Here is a 17,913-nt window from a genome sequence, read left to right on the forward strand (position 1 = left end):
GGTCTCCCTCTTCTCCTCGTTCCCTCCACCTCCGACACATATATCCTCTTGGTCAATCTCTCCTCACTCATTCTCTCCATGTGCCCAAACCATTTCAAAACACCCTCTTCTGCTCTCTCAACCACGCTCTTTTTATTTCCACACATCTCTCTTACCCTTACGTTACTTACTCGATCAAACCACCTCACACCACACATTGTCCTCAAACATCTCATTTCCAGCACATCCATCCTCCTGCGCACATCTCTATCCATAGCCCACGCCTCGCAACCATACAACATTGTTGGAACCACTATTCCCTCAAACATACCCATTTTTGCTTTCCGAGATAATGTTCTCGACTTCCACACATTTTTCAAGGCTCCCAAAATTTTCGCCCCCTCCCCCACCCTATGATCCACTTCCGCTTCCATGGTTCCATCCGCTGACAGATCCACTCCCAGATATCTAAAACACTTCACTTCCTCCATTTTTTCTCCATTCAAACTCACCTCCCAATTGACTTGACCCTCACCCCTACTGTACCTAATAACCTTGCTATTATTCACATTTACTCTCAACTTTCTTCTTCCACACACTTTACCAAACTCAGTCACCAGCTTCTGCAGTTTCTCACATGAATCAGCCATCAGCGCTGTATCATCAGCGAACAACAACTGACTCACTTCCTAAGCTCTCTCATCCCCAACAGACTTCATACTTGCCCCTCTTTCCAGGACTCTTGCATTTACCTCCCTTACAACCCCATCCATAAACAAATTAAACAACCATGGAGACATCACACATCCCTGCCGCAAACCTACATTCACTGAGAACCAATCACTTTCCTCTCTTCCTACACGTACACATGCCTTACATCCTCGATAAAAACTTTTCACTGCTTCTAACAACTTGCCTCCCACACCATATATTCTTAATACCTTCCACAGAGCATCTCTATCAACTCTATCATATGCCTTCTCCAGATCCATAAATGCTACATACAAATCCATTTGCTTTTCTAAGTATTTCTCACATACATTCTTCAAAGCAAACACCTGATCCACACATCCTCTACCACTTCTGAAACCGCACTGCTCTTCCCCAATCTGATGCTCTGTACATGCCTTCACCCTCTCAATCAATACCCTCCCATATAATTTACCAGGAATACTCAACAAACTTATACCTCTGTAATTTGAGCACTCACTCTTATCCCCTTTGCCTTTGTACAATGGCACTATGCACGCATTCCGCCAATCCTCAGGCACCTCACCATGAGTCATACATACATTAAATAACCTTACCAACCAGTCAACAATACAGTCACCCCCTTTTTTAATAAATTCCACTGCAATACCATCCAAACCTGCTGCCTTGCCGGCTTTCATCTTCCGCAAAGCTTTTACTACCTCTTCTCTGTTTACCAAATCATTTTCCCTAACCCTCTCACTTTCCACACCACCTCGACCAAAACACCCTATATCTGCCACTCTGTCATCAGACACATTCAACAAACCTTCAAAATACTCATTCCATCTCCTTCTCACATCACCGCTACTTGTTATCACCTCCCCATTTACGCCCTTCACTGAAGTTCCCATTTGCTCCCTTGTCTTACGCACCCTATTTACCTCCTTCCAGAACATCTTTTTATTCTCCCTAAAATTTACTGATAGTCTCTCACCCCAACTCTCATTTGCCCTTTTTTTCACCTCTTGCACCTTTCTCTTGACCTCCTGTCTCTTTCTTTTATACTTCTCCCACTCAATTGGATTTTTTCCCTGCAAAAATCGTCCAAATGCCTCTCTCTTCTCTTTCACTAATACTCTTACTTCTTCATCCCACCACTCACTACCCTTTCTAAACAGCCCACCTCCCACTCTTCTCATGCCACAAGCATCTTTTGCGCAATCCATCACTGATTCCCTAAATACATCCCATTCCTCCCCCACTCCCCTTACTTCCATTGTTCTCACCTTTTTCCATTCTGTACACAGTCTCTCCTGGTACTTCCCCACACAGGTCTCCTTCCCAAGCTCACTTACTCTCACCACCTTCTTCACCCCAACATTCACTCCTCTTTTCTGAAAACCCATACTAATCTTCACCTTAGCCTCCACAAGATAATGATCAGACATCCCTCCAGTAGCACCTCTCAGCACATTAACATCCAAAAGTCTCTCTTTTGCACGCCTGTCAATTAACACGTAATCCAATAACGCTCTCTGGCCATCTCTCCTACTTACATAAGTATATTTATGTATATCTCGCTTTTTAAACCAGGTATTCCCAATCATCAGTCCTTTTTCAGCACATAAATCTACAAGCTCTTCACCATTTCCATTTACAACACTGAACACCCCATGCATACCAATTATTCCCTCAACTGCCACATTACTCACCTTTGCATTCAAATCACCCATCACTATAACCCGGTCTCGTGCATCAAAACCGCTAACACACTCATTTAGCTGCTCCCAAAACACTTGCCTCTCATGATCTTTCTTCTCATGCCCAGGTGCATATGCACTAATAATCACCCACCTCTCTCCATCAACTTTCAATTTTACCCATATTAATCGAGAATTTACTTTCTTACATTCTATCACATACTCCCACAACTCCTGTTTCAGGAGTATTGCTACTCCTTCCCTTGCTCTTGTCCTCTCACTAACCCCTGACTTCACTCCCCAGACATTTCCAAACCACTCTTCCCCTTTACCCTTGAGCTTCGTTTCACTCAGAGCCAAAACATCCAGGTTCCTTTCCTCAAACATACTACCTATCTCTCCTTTTTTCACATCTTGGTTACATCCACACACATTTAGGCACCCCACTCTGAGCCTTCGAGGAGGATGATCACTCCCCGCGTGACTCCTTCTTCTGTTTCCCATTTTAGAAAGTTAATACAAGGAGGGGAGGATTTCCGGCCCCCCGCTCCCGTCCCCTCTAGTCGCTTTCTGCGACACGCGAGGAATACGTGGGAAGTATTCTTTCACCCCTATCCCCAGGGATAATATACATATATATATATACATATACACACACACACACACACACACACACATACGCACATACACACACACACACACACATACATATATATACATATGAAAAATGTAAGAAACAATTTAGAAAACAAACTTTTAGCTTGAAATGAATGAAAAAAATGAATGACACATAATGGTTCAACCTCTGGCTATGGAAAGGAAATGTACAATTTATTCACACAAACGTCAATAGCAGTTCTCATCAATTTCACCACTGTGTCAATAAGCTTCAATGTCTAAGCTACATTTTTCTCCAACTTCACTATTTTCTTGTCAAAAACACCATGCATGAAAACTATCACTCCATTAACACAACTATAAACATTTATATATATTTATTTATAAACATTTATTTATATATATATATATATATATATATATATATATTTATAAACATTTATTTATATATATATATATATATATATATATATATATATATATATATATATATATATATATATATATATACATTTTTATTATTATTTTGCTTTGTCGCTGTCTCCCGCGTTAGTGAGGTAGCGCAAGGAAACAGACGAAAGAATGACCCAACCCACCCACATACACATGTATATACATACACGTCCACACACGCAAATATACATACCTATACATCTAAACATATACATATATATACACGCACAGACATATACATATATGCACATGTACATAATTCATAGTCTGCCTTTATTCATTCCCATCGCCACCCCGCCACACATGAAATAACAACCCCCTCCCCACTCATGTGCGCGAGGTAGCGCTAGGAAAAGACAACAAAGGCCACATTCGTTCACACTCAGTCTCTAGCTGTCATGTAATAATGCACCGAAACCACAGCTCCCTTTCCATTTCCAGACCCCACAGAACTTTCCATGGTTTACCCCAGATGCTTCACATGCCCTGGTTCAATCCACTGACAACATGTCGACCCCTGTATACCGCATCGTTCCAATTCACTCTATTCCTTGCACGCCTCTCACCCTCCTGCATGTTCAGGCCCCGATCACTCAAAATCTTTTTCACTCCATCTTTCCACCTCCAATTTGGTCTCCCACTTCTCCTCGTTCCCTCCACTTCTGACACATATATCCTCTTGGTATATCTTTCCTCACTCATTCTCTCCATGTGACCAAACCATTTCAAAACACCCTCTTCTGCTCTCTCAACCACACTCTGTTTATTACCACTACCCCTGAAACAAGTGGTGTGAGGATGTGACAGAGTGTAAGAAAGTAAACTCTAGATTGATATGGGTAAAACTGAAGGTTGATGGAGAGAGATGGGTGATTATTGGGGCATATGCACCTGGGCATGAGAAGAAAGATCATGAGAGGCAAGTGTTTTGGGAGAAGCTGAGTGAGTGTGTTAGTAGTTTTGATGCACGAGACCGGGTTATAGTGACGGGTGATTTGAATGCAAAGGTGAGTAATGTGGCAGTTGAGGGAATAATTGGTGTACATCGGGTGTTCAGTGTTGTAAATGGAAATGGTTAAGAGCTTGTAGATTTATGTGCTGAAAAAGGACTGGTGACTGGGAATACCTGGTTTAAAAAGAGAGATTTATTTATTTTTATTATTTTATTTTGCTTTGTCGCTGTCTCCCGCGTTTGCGAGGTAGCGCAAGGAAACAGACGAAAGAAATTGCACAACCCACCCCCATACACAATGTACACACACACACACCCACACACGCAAATATACATACCTATACATCTCAATGTATACATATATATACACACACAGACACATACATATATACCCACGCACACAATTCACACTGTCTGCCCCTATTCATCCCCATCGCCACCTCGCCACACATGGAATACCATCCCCCTCCCCCCTCATGTGTGCGAGGTAGCACTAGGAAAAGACAACAAAGGCCACATTCGTTCACAATCAGTCTCCAGCTGTCACGCAATAATGCCCGAAACCACAGCTCCCTTTCCACATCCAGGCCCCACACAACTTTCCATGGTTTACCCCAGACGCTTCACATGCCTTGATTCAATCCACTGACAGCACGTCAACCCCGGTATACCACATCGATCCACTTCACTCTATTCCTTGCCCTCCTTTCACCCTCCTGCATGTTCAGGCCTCGATCACTCAAAATCTTTTTCACTCAATCTTTCCACCTCCAATTTGGTCTCCCACTTCTCCTCGTTCCCTCCACCTCCGACACATATATCCTCTTGGTCAATCTTTCCTCACTCATTCTCTCCATGTGCCCAAACCATTTCAAAACACCCTCTTCTGCTCTCTCAACCACGCTCTCTTTATTTCCACATATCTCTCTTACCCTTACGTTACTTACTCGATCAAACCACCTCACACCACACATTGTCCTCAAACATCTCATTTCCAGCACATCCACCCTCCTCCACACAACTCTATCCATAGCCCACGCCTCGCAACCATACAACATTGTTGGAACCACTATTCCTTCAAACATAGCCATTTTTGCTTTCCGAGATAATGTTCTCGACTTCCACACATTCCTCAAGGCTCCCAGGATTTTCGCCCCCTCCCCCACCCTATGATTCACTTCCGCTTCCATGGTTCCATCCGCTGCCAGATCCACTCCCAGATATCTAAAATATTTACTTCCTCCAGTTTTTCTCCATTCAAACTTACCTCCCAATTGAATTGACCCTCAACCCTACTGTACCTAATAACCTTGCTCTTATTCACATTTACTCTTAACTTTCTTCTTTCACACACTTTACCAAACTCAGTCACCAGCTTTTGCAGTTTCTCACATGAATCAGCCACCAGCGCTGTATCATCAGCGAACAACAACTGACTCACTTCCCAAGCTCTCTCATCCACAACAGACTTCATACTTGCCCCTCTTTCCAAAACTCTTGCATTCACCTCCCTAACAACCCCATCCATAAACAAATTAAACAACCACGGAGACATCACACACCCCTGCCGCAAACCTACATTCACTGAGAACCAATCACTTTCCTCTCTTCCTACACGTACACATGCCTTACATCCTCGATAAAAACTTTTCACTGCTTCTAACAACTTGCCTCCCACACCATATGTTCTTAATACCTTCCACAGAGCATCTCTATCAACTCTATCATATGCCTTCTCCAGATCCATAAATGCTACACACAAATCCATTTGCATATACATACGTATACGTAGGTAAGTAGGAGAGATGGCCAGAGAGCGTTATTGGATCACGTGTTAATTGATAGGCGCGCAAGAGAGACTTTTGGATGTTAATGTGCAGAGAGGTGCAACTGGATGTCTCATGATTATCTTGTGGAGGCGAAGGTGAAGATTTGTAAAGGTTTTCAGAAAAGAAGAGAGAATGTTGGGGTGAAAAGAGTGGTGAGAGTAAGTGAGCTTTGGAAGGAGACTTGTGTGAGGAAGTACCAGGAGAGATTGAGTACAGAATGGAAAAAGGTGAGAACAATGGACGTAAGGGGAGTGGGGGTGGAATGGTATGTATTTAGGGAAGCAGTGATGGTTTGTGCAAAAGATGCTTGTGGCATGAGAAGCGTGGGAGGTGGGTAGATTAGAAAGGATAGCGAGTGGTGGGATGAAGAAGTAAAATTATTAGTGAAAGAGAAGAGAGAGGCATTTGGACGATTTTTGCTGGGAAATAATGCAAATGAGTGGGAGATGTATAAAAGAAAGAGGCAGGAGGTCAAGAGAAAGGTGCAAGAGGTGAAAAAGAGTGCAAATGAGAGTTGGGGTAAGAGAGGACCATTAAATTTTAGGGAGAATAAAAAGATGTTTTGGAAGGAGGTAAATAAAGTGGTAAGACAAGGGAACAAATGGGAACTTCAGTGAAGGGGGCTAATGGGGAGGTGATAACAAGTAGTGGTGAAGTGAGAAGGAGATGGAATGAGTGTTTTGAAGGTTTGTTGAATGAGTTTGATGATAGTGGCAGAAGTAGGGTGTTTTGGTCGTGGTGTTGTGCAAAGTGAGAGGGTTAGGGAAAATGATTTGATAAACAGAGAAGAGGTAGTAAAAGCTTTGTGGAAGATGAAAGCCGGTAAGGCAGCAGGTTTGGATGGTATTGCAGTGGAATTTATTAAAAAAGGGGGTGACTGTAATGTTGACTCATTGGTAAGGTTATCTTACGTATGTATGACTCCTGGCGAGGCCTGAGGATTGGCGGAATGCTTGCATAGTGCCATTGTACAAAGGGAAAGGGGATAAAGGTGAGTGCTCAAATTACAGAGGTAAAAGTTTGTTGAGTATTCCTGGGAAATTAAATGGGAGGGTACTGAATGAGAGGGTGAAGGCATGTACAGAGCATCAGATTGGGGAAGAGCAGTGTGGTTTCAAAAGTGGTAGAGGATGTGTGGATCAGGTGTTTGCTTTGAAGAATGTATGTGAGAAATACTCAGAAAAGCAAATGGATTTGTATGTAGCATTTATGGATCTGGAGAAGGCATATGATAGGCACATGATAGAGTTGATAGAGATGCTCTGTGGAAGGTATTAAGAATATATGGTGTGGGAGGCAAGTTGTTAGAAGCAGTGAAAAGTTTTTATCAAGGATGTAAGGCATGTGTATGTGTGGGAAGGGAGGAAAGTTATTGGTTATCAGTGAATGTAGGTTAGTGGCTGGGGTGTGTGATGTCTCCATGGTTGTTTAATTTGTTTATGGATGGGGTTGTTAGGGAGGTGAATGCAAGAGTTTTGGAAAGAGGGGCAAGTATGCAGTCTGTTGTGGATGAGAGAGCTTGGGAAGCGAGTCAATTGTTGTTCGCTGATGATACAACGCCGGTGGCTGATTTGTGTGAGAAACTGCAGAAGCTGGTGACTGAGTTTGGTAAAGTGTGTGAAAGAAGAAAGCTGAGAGTAAATGTGAATAAGAGCAAGGTTATTAGATATAGTAGGGTTGAGGGACAAGTCAACAGGGAGGTAAGTTTGAATGGAGAAAACTGGAGGAAGTGAAGTGTCTTAGATATCTGGGAGTGGATTTGGCAGCAGATGGAACCATGGAAGTGGAAGTGAATCATAGGGTGGAGGAGGGGGCGAAAGTTCTGGGGGCCTTGAAGAATGTTTGGAAGTCGAGAACATTATCCCGGAAAGCAAAAATGGGTATGTTTGAAGGAATAGTGGTTCCAACAATGTTATATGGTTGCGAGGTTTGGGCTATGGATAGAGTTGTGTGGAGGGGGGTGGATGTGCTGGAAATGAGATGTTTGAGGACAATATGTGGTGTAAGATGGTTTAATCGAGTAAGTAATAACAGGGTAAGAGAGATGTGTGGTAACAAAAAGTGTGGCTGAGAGAGCAGAAGAGGGTGTTTTGAAATGGTTTGGTCACATGGAGAGAATGGGTGAGAAAAGATTGATCAAGAGAATATATGCGTCAGAGGTGGAGGCAACGAAGATAAGTGGGAGACCAAATTGGAGGTGGAAAGATGGAGTGAAAAAGATTTTGAGTGATCGGGGCCTGAACATGCAGGAGGGTGAAAGGCGTGCAAAATAGAGTGAATTGGAACGATGTGGTATACCGGGGTCGACATGCTGTCAATGGATTGAACCAGGGCATGTGAAGCGTCTGGGGTAATCCATGGAAAGTTCTGTGGGGTCTGGATGTGGAAAGGGAGCTGTGGTTTCGGTGCATTATTACACGACAGCTAGAGACTGACTGTGAACGAATGTGGCCTTTGTTGTCTTTTCCTAGCACTACTTCACGCACATGAGGGGGTACGGGGTTGTTATTTAATGTGTGGCGGGGTGGCGATGGGAATGAATAAAGGCAGACAGTATGAATTATGTACATGTGTATATATATATATATATCTTTTCACTCCATCTTTCCACCTCCAATTTGGTCTCCCTCTTCTCCTCGTTCCCTCCACCTCCGACACATATATCCTCTTGGTCAATCTTTCCTCACTCATTCTCTCCATGTGACCAAACCATTTCAAAACACCCTCTTCTGCTCTCTCAACCACGCTCTTTTTATTTCCACACATCTCTCTTACCCTTACATTACTTACTCGATCAAACCACCTCACACCACACATTGTCCTCAAACATCTCATTTCCAGCACATCCATCCTCCTGCGCACAACTCTATTCATAGTCCACGCCTCGCAACCGTACAACATAGTTGGAACCACTATTCCTTCAAACATACCCATTTTTGCTTTCCGAGATAATGTTCTCGACTTCCACACACTCTTCAAGGCTCCCAGAATGGAGAAAAACTGGAGGAAGTAAAGTGTTTTAGATATCTGGGAGTGGATCTGGCAGCGGATGGAACCATGGAAGCGGAAGTGGATCATAGGGTGGGGGAGGGGGCGAAAATCCTGGGAGCCTTGAAGAATGTGTGGAAGCCGAGAACATTATCTCGCAAAGCAAAAATGGGTATGTTTGAAGGAATAGTGGTTCCAACAATTTTGTATGATTGCGAGGCGTGGGCTATGGATAGAGTTGTGCGCAGGAGGGTGGATGTGCTGGAAATGAGATGTTTGAGGACAATGTGTGGTGTGAGGTGGTTTGATCGAGTAAGAAACGTAAGGGTAAGAGAGATGTGTGGAAATAAAAAGAGCGTGGTTGAGAGAGCAGAAGAGGGTGTTTTGAAATGGTTTGGGCACATGGAGAGAATGAGTGAGGAAAGATTGACCAAGAGGATATATGTGTCGGAGGTGGAGGGAACGAGGAGAAGTGGGAGACCAAATTTTAGGTGGAAAGATGGAGTGAAAAAGATTTTGTGTGATCGGGGCCTGAACATGCAGGAGGGTGAAAGGAGGGCAAGGAATAGAGTGAATTGGATCGATGTGGTATACCGGGGTTGACGTGCTGTCAATGGATTGAATCAGGGCATGTGAAGCGTCTGGGGTAAACCATGGAAAGCTGTGTAGGTATGTATATTTGAGTTGTGTGGACGTGTATGTATATACATGTGTATGGGGGTGGGTTGGGCCATTTCTTTCGTCTGTTTCCTTGCGCTACCTCGCAAACGCGGGAGACAGCGGCAAAAAAAAAAAAAAAAAAAAAAAAAAAAAAAAAAAATTCTTTTTTTTTTTCTTTTAATACTTTGTCGCTGTCTCCCGCGTTTGCGAGGTAGCGCAAGGAAAAAGACGAAAGAAATGGCCCAACCCCCCCCCATACACATGTATATACATACGTCCACACACGCAAATATACATACCTACACAGCTTTCCATGGTTTACAGTATGTCTGTGCGTGTATATATATGTGTACGTTGAGATGTATAGGTATGTATATGTGCATGTGTGGACATGTATGTATATACATGTGTATGTGGGTAGGTTGGGCCATTCTTTCGTCTGTTTCCTTGCGCTACCTCGCAAACGCGGGAGACAGCGACAAAGCAAAATAAAATAAAATATAAATATACGAGAAGTATACGAGAAGAAGTGGGAGATCAAATTGCAGGTGGAAAGATGGAGTGAAAAAGATTTTGAGTGATCGGGGCCTGAACATGCAGGAGGGTGTAAGGCGTGCAAGGAATAGAGTGAATTGGAATGATGTGGTATACCGGGGTCGACGTGCTGTCAATGGATTGAATCAGGGCATGTGAAGCGTCTGGGGTAAACCATGGAAAGTTCTGTGGGGCCTGGATGTGGAAAGGGAGCTGTGGTTTTCGGACATTATTACATAACAGCTAGAGACTGAGTGTGAACGAATGGGGCCTTTGTTGTCTTTTCCTAGCGCTACCTCGCACACATGATGGGGGAGGGGATGTTATTCCATGTGTGGCGAGGTGGCGATGGGAATAAATAAAGGCAGACAGTATGAATTATGTACATGTGTATATATGTATATGTCTGTGTGTGTATATATATGTGTACACTGAGATGTATAGGTATGTATATTTGCCTGTGTGGATGTGTATGTATGTGCGTGTGTATGGGGGTGGGTTGGGCCATTTCTTTCGTCTGTTTCCTTGTGCTGCCCCGCAAACGCGGGAGACAGCGACAAAGCGGGGGGCTGGAAATCCTCCCCTCTCGTTTTTTTTTAATTTTCCAAAAGAAGGAACAGAGAAGGGGGCCAGGTGAGGATATTCCCTCTAAGGCCCAGTCCTCTGTTCTTAACGCTACCTCGCTAATGCGGGAAATGGCGAATAGTATGAAAGAAAGAAAGAAAAAAATATACATATATAAATACATATACACAAACATATACACATATACATATGTACATATTAATACTTGCTTGCCTTCATCATTCCTTTTGCTACCCTACCCCACAGGAAGCAGCATTGTTACTTCCTGCTTCAGTGAGGTAGTGCCAGTAAACAGACAGAAAAGGCCAAATTCATTCACACTCAGTCTCTAGCTGTCATGTGTAGTACACTGAAACCACAGCTTCCTATCCACGTCCAGGCCCCATAGACCTTTCCATGGTTTACCCCAAACACTTCACATGCCCTGGTTCAGTCCATTGACAGCACGTTGACCCCAGTATACCACATCATTCCCATTCACTCTATTCCTTGCACACCTCTCACCCTCCTGTATGTTCAGACCCTGATCACTCAAAATCTTTTTCACTCCATCCTTCCACTTCCAATTTGGTCTCCCGCTTCTCCTTGGTCCCTCCACTTCTGACACATACCTCCTCTTTGCCAAACTTTCCTGACTCATTCTCTACAAATGTCCAAATAACTTCAACACACCCTCTTCTGCTCTCTCAACCACGCTCTTTTTTTTTCCACACATCTCTCTTGTTCAGTCAAACCACCTCACACCATGTATTGTCCTCAAACATTTCATTTCCAACACATCCACCCTCCTCCGCACAACCCTATCTATAGTCCATGCCTTGCAACCATAAAACATTGTTGGCACTAGTATTCCTTCAAACATACCCATTTTTGCTCTCCAAGATAATGTTCTCGACTTCCACACATTCTTCATCGCCCCCAAAACCTTCGCCTCCTCCTCCACCCCGTGACACTTCTGCTTCCATGGTTCCATCCACTGATTAGTGCACTCCCAGACATCTAAAACACTTCACTTCTTCCAGTTTTCCTCCATTCAAACTTACATCCCAATTAACTTGTCCCTCAACCCTACTGTACCTAATAACCTTGCTCTTATTCACATTTACTCTCAGCTTTCTCCTTTCACTCAATTTTCCAAACTCAGTCACCAACTTCTGCAGTTTCACACATGAATCAGCCTCTAGAGCTGTATCATGTGCGAACAACAACTGACTTGCTTCCCTAGCCCTCTCATCCCAAATAGACTGTGTATTCACCCCTCTCTCCAAAACTCCTGCATTTACCTCTCTAACCACCTCATCCATAAACAAATTAAACAACCATGGAGACATCACCCATCCCTGCTGCAGACCTACATTCACTGGGAATCAATCACTTTCCTCTCTTCCTACTTATACACATGCCTTACATCATTGGAAAAAACTTTTTACTGCTTCTAGAAACTTACCTCCCACACCATATACTCTTAAGACGTTCCACAAAGCATCTCTATCAACTCTATCATATGCCTTCTCCAGATCCACAAATGCGACAAACAAATCCATACATTTTTTCAAGTATTTCTCATACATATTCTTCGAAGCAAACACCTGATCCATACATCCTTTAACACTTCTGAAACCATAATGCTCTTCCCCAATCTGTACAAGCCTTCACCCTCTTAATCTATACCCTCCCATATAATTTCCCAAGAATACTCAACAGACTTATGCCTCGGTAGTTTGCACACACACCTTTATCCCCTTTGCCTTTGTACAATGGCACTATGCATGCATTCTGCCAATCTTCAGGCACTTCACCATGGTCTATAAATACACTGAATATCCATAACAACTAATGAACAACACAGTCACCCCCTTTTCTAATAAATTCCACTGCAATACCATCCAAACCCGCCACCTTGCTGGATTTTCATCTTCCGCAAAACTTTCACTACCTCTTCTCTCTTAACCAAACCATTCTCCCTGACCCTCTCACTCTGCACATCACCCGGACCAGAATACCCTATATCTGCCACTCTATCATCAAACAAATTCAACAAACCTTCAAAATACTAACTCCATCTCCTCACTTCATCACTAGTTCTTATTACTTCCCCACTTGCCCCCTTCATCGATGTTCCTATTTGTTCTTTTCTCTTATGCACATTATTTTCCTTTTCCAAAACATCTTTTTATTCCCCTAAAGTTTTTTCATACATATTCGCCATTTCCCGCAGAAGCAAGGTAGCATTAAGAACAGAGGACTGAGCCTAAGAGGGAAAATCCTCACTTGGCCCCCTTCTCTGTTCCTTCTTTTGGAAAAGTAAAAACTAGAGGGGAAGATTTCCAGCCCCCCAATCCCTACCCTTTTAGTCACCTTTTATGACAGGCAGGAAGTACGTGGGGAGTATTCTTTTTCCCCTATCCCCTACAGAGCATTAATGGGATGGCCTTGATTAGTCTCAGCAGCCCATACCATCTCAGATAACATAACAAAAAAAAAAAAAAAAAAATACATTTCTTCCACAGGATTTCATGTGCTTATGTCTGAGGTTTTATGCATTTGTGTATGCAGACAGACTTCCAGGAGTCTTGTCCCAGGGCAGAGTGGATGAGCATGTTCTCAATAGACTCCCTGAAATCTTGTGCTGAGGTGGTGAGATCTGCTATGCATAACACTGTTCAAGAATTTGGATGGATTCTTTATCTTAGCCCATTTTGGTGCTATGGATGTTGATCTGCTGTTACACACTAGGGTCCAATAAATGTCAATCTACTTACATAATTTCCTGAAACACTTTGTTGGTTCTGCTGGATGGCCAAGAATGGCAATCATAACAAACAATGAATCATTGAAGCTGCTTGGAAGCTAATGGAATAAGCTAAGGAATGGGACTGTAAATCAAACATCATATGAAAATTTTAACAGCTGCATGACAATAAAGAAAGTTTATACAGGACATTAGGCCCCATAAATGCAGAAATGCAGAAATCCATTAAAGATACAGACACAGATCAAAGTGCAAACACAAAAGGCTACTACAAACCCCATCCTCTATGTCTTCTGGAGAGACTGCTACATTAAGATAGAGTTGTTCCAGTGTGCCAATATATTCGATGGTGTGGGTAGTAAGATTCACAACTGGACGCACCATTCTGCCAAGTGATGTTACCAGAAACAAACCTGGGTATTGGCCTCCAAACTTTCGCTTAGGTATAAGCACAATTTCTGTATATTTGAAGATCTGAAAAGCAAAACTGTGATATATGTCCAAGTTATTGATTCATGAATCAATGAACAGGAAATATTGTTTAAATATCACAAATAACTCATCCATGCACTATATACCAAAAAATATCCTGAAGGAGAATTTTTTGGGTGAAAAATCCACCAATAAGTCTATGATATATCAATAACCAATGTACATATTTAAACACTCTTCTCTATTATAGTTATCTACCTTTCCTCTCTTCGACTACTGTAAAGTGTTCTGCATGTAAGAAGCAAATTCTACAAATCTAGTGTTATCGACTCCAACCCTCTTTCCAATGAGTGTATGAGGTACGTAAAGTCAAGTTCAATCGGTGGAAATCAATCATCCCTCACTGATATCCCCAAAACCTAGCCCAAGAAGCTTGCAAATATCATGAAGTAGACTTCTTACCATGCTACCAAGTTAATCAAATTATAATAATATTATCACTATTATTCTTTTATATTCGCCATTTCCCGCGTTAGCGAGGTAGCGTTAAGAACATAGGACTGAGCATTTGAGGGAATAATCCTCACTTTTTATCATTATCATTATTATCATTATTACCATTATCATTATTTTTTTTTATTTTGCTTTGTCGCTGTCTCCCGCATTTGCGAGGTAGGGCAAGGAAACAGACGAAAGAAATGGCCCAACCCACCCCCATACACATGGATATACATACACGTCCACACACGCAAATATACATACCTATACATCTCAATGTACACATATATCACACACAGACACACATACACACCCATGCACACAATTCACACTGTCTGCCTTTATTCATTCCCATCGCCACCTCGCCACACATGGAATACCATCCCCCTCGCCCCTCATGTGTGCGAGGTAGCGCTAGGAAAAGACAACAAAGGCCCCATTCGTTCACACTCAGTCTCTAGCTGTCATACAATAATGCCCGAAACCACAGCTCCCTTTCCACATCCAGGCCCCACACAACTTTCCATGGTTTACCCCAGGGGCTTAACATGCCCTGATTCAATCCACTGACAGCACGTCGACCCCAGTATAACACATCGATCCAATTCACTCTATTCCTTGCCCGCTTTTCACCCTCCTGCATGTTCAGGCCCCGATCACTCAAAATCTTTTCACCTCCAATTTGGTCTCCCACTTCTCCTCGTTCCCTCCACCTCCGACACATATATCCTCTTGGTCAATCTTTCCTCACTCATTCTCTCCATGTGCCCAAACCATTTCAAAACACCCTCTTCTGCTCTCTCAACCACGCTCTTTTTATTTCCACAAATCTCTCTTACCCTTACATTACTTACTCGATCAAACCACCTCACACCACACATTGTCCTCAAACATCTCATTTCCAGCACATCCACCCTCCTGCGCACAACTCTATCCATAGCCCACACCTCGCAACCATACAACATTGTTGGAACCACTATTCCTTCAAACATACCCATTTTTGCTTTCCGAGATAATGTTCTCGACTTCCACACATTCTTCAAGGCTCCCAGGATTTTCGCCCCCTCCTCCACCCTATGATTCACTTCCGCTTCCATGGTTCCATCCGCTGCCAGATCCACTCCCAGATATCTAAAACACTTTACTTCCTCCAGTTTTTCTCCATTCAAACTTACCTCCCAATTGACTTGACCCTCAACCCTACTGTACCTAATAACCTTGCTCTTATTCACATTTACTCTTAACTTTCTTCTTTCACACACTTTACCAAACACAGTCACCACCTTCTGCAGTTTCTCACATGAGTCAGCCGCCAGCGCTGTATCATCAGTGAACAACAACTGTCTCACTTCCCAAGCTCTCTCATTCACAACAGACTTCATACTTGCCCCTCTTTCCAAAACTCTTGCATTCACCTCCCTAACAACCCCATCCATAAACAAATTAAACAACCATGGAGACATCACACACCCTTGCCGCAAACCTACATTCACTGAGAACCAATCACTTTCCTCTCTTCCTACACGTACACATGCCTTACATCCTCGATAAAAACTTTTCACTGCTTCTGACAACTTGCCTCCCACACCATATAATCTTAATACCTTCAACAGAGCATCTCTATCAACTCTATCATATGCCTTCTCCACATCCATAAATGCTACATACAAATCCATTTCCTTTTCTAAGTATTTCTCACACACATTCTTCAAAGCAAACACCTGATCCACACATCCTCTACCACTTCTGAAACCACACTGCTCTTCCCCAATCTGATGCTCTGTACATGCCTTCACCCTCTCAATCAATACCCTCCCATATAATTTACCAGGAATACTCAACAAACTTATACCTCTGTAATTTGAGCACTCACTCTTATCCCCTTTGCCTTTGTACAATGGCACTATGCACGCATTCCACCAATCCTCAGGCACCTCACCATGAGTCATACATACATTAAATAACCTTACCAACCAGTCAACAATACAGTCACCCCCTTTTTTAATAAATTCCACTGCAATACCATCCAAACCTGCTGCCTTGCCAGCTTTCATCTTCCGCAAAGCTTTTACTACCTCTTCTGTTTACCAAATCACTTTCCCTAACCCTCTCACTTTTCACACCACCTCGACCAAAACACCCTATATCTGCCACTCTATCATTAAACACATTCAACAAACCTTCAAAATACTCACTCCATCTCCTTCTCACATCACCACTACTTGTTATCACCTCGCCATTAGCGCCCTTCACTGAAGTTCCCATTTGCTCCCTTGTCTTACGCACTTTATTTACCTCCTTCCAGAACATCTTTTTATTCTCCCTAAAACTCTCTCACCCCAACTCTCATTTCCCCTCTTTTTCACCTCTTGCATCTTTCTCTTGACCTCCTGTCTCTTTCTTTTATACATCTCCCACTCAATTTCATTTTTTCCCTGCAAAAATCGTCCAAATGCCTCTCTCTTCTTTTTCGCTAATAATCTTATTTCTTCATCCCACCACTCACTACCCTTTCTAATCAACCCACCTCCCATTTTTACCATTATTATTAACTTCCTAAAGAAGGAAACAGAAGGAGTCAGGCAGGAAGTGCTCATCTCCTCGAAGGCTCAGATTGGGATGTCTAAATGTGTGTGGATGTAACCAAGATAAGAAAAAAGGAGAGATAGGTAGTATGTTTGAGGAATGGAGCCCGGATGTTTTGGCTCTGAATGAAACGAAGCTCAAGGGTAAAGGGGAAGAGTGGTTAGGGAATGTCTTGGGAATAAAGTCAGGGGTTAGCGAGTAGACATGAGCAAGGGAAGGAGTAGCACTACTCCTGAAACAGGAGTGGTGGGAATATGTGATAGAGTGTAAGAATGTAAACTCTAGATTGATATGGGTAAAACTGAAAGTGGATGGAGAGAGATGGGTGATTATTGGTGCAAATGCAACTGGGCATGAGAAGAAAGATCATGAGAGGCAAGTGTTTTGGGAGTAGCTGAGTGAGTATGTTAGTAGTTTTGAGGCATGAGACCAGGTTATAGTGATGGGTGATTTGAATGCTAAGGTGACTAATGTGGCAGTTAAGGGAATAACTGGTGTACATGGGGTGTTCAGTGTTATAAATGGAAATGGTGAAGAGCTTGTAGATTTATGTGCTGAAAAAGGACTGGTAATTGGGAATACCTGGTTTAGAAAGAGAGATATACATAAGTATACATATGTAAGTAGGAGAGATGGCCAGAGAGCTTTATTGGA

The 17,913-nt window shown here is 42.8% G+C and overlaps 1 protein-coding gene across 4 annotated transcripts in view; it reads right to left on the reverse strand.

The window, feature by feature from the left end:
• The window catches only part of Polr1B (RNA polymerase I subunit Rpl135), a 242,799-nt gene that overhangs the window by 105,485 nt on the left and 119,401 nt on the right, over positions 1-17,913 (reverse strand). For all 4 annotated transcript variants that reach the window (XM_071673312.1, XM_071673309.1, XM_071673310.1 and 1 more), the window contains one exon: positions 14,020-14,217. In XM_071673312.1, the coding sequence (XP_071529413.1) occupies positions 14,020-14,217 (198 nt within the window). The remainder of the gene's footprint in view (positions 1-14,019; positions 14,218-17,913) is intronic.

This window comes from Panulirus ornatus, chromosome 18, assembly GCF_036320965.1.
Source record: "Panulirus ornatus isolate Po-2019 chromosome 18, ASM3632096v1, whole genome shotgun sequence".
Taxonomy (NCBI): domain Eukaryota; kingdom Metazoa; phylum Arthropoda; class Malacostraca; order Decapoda; family Palinuridae; genus Panulirus; species Panulirus ornatus.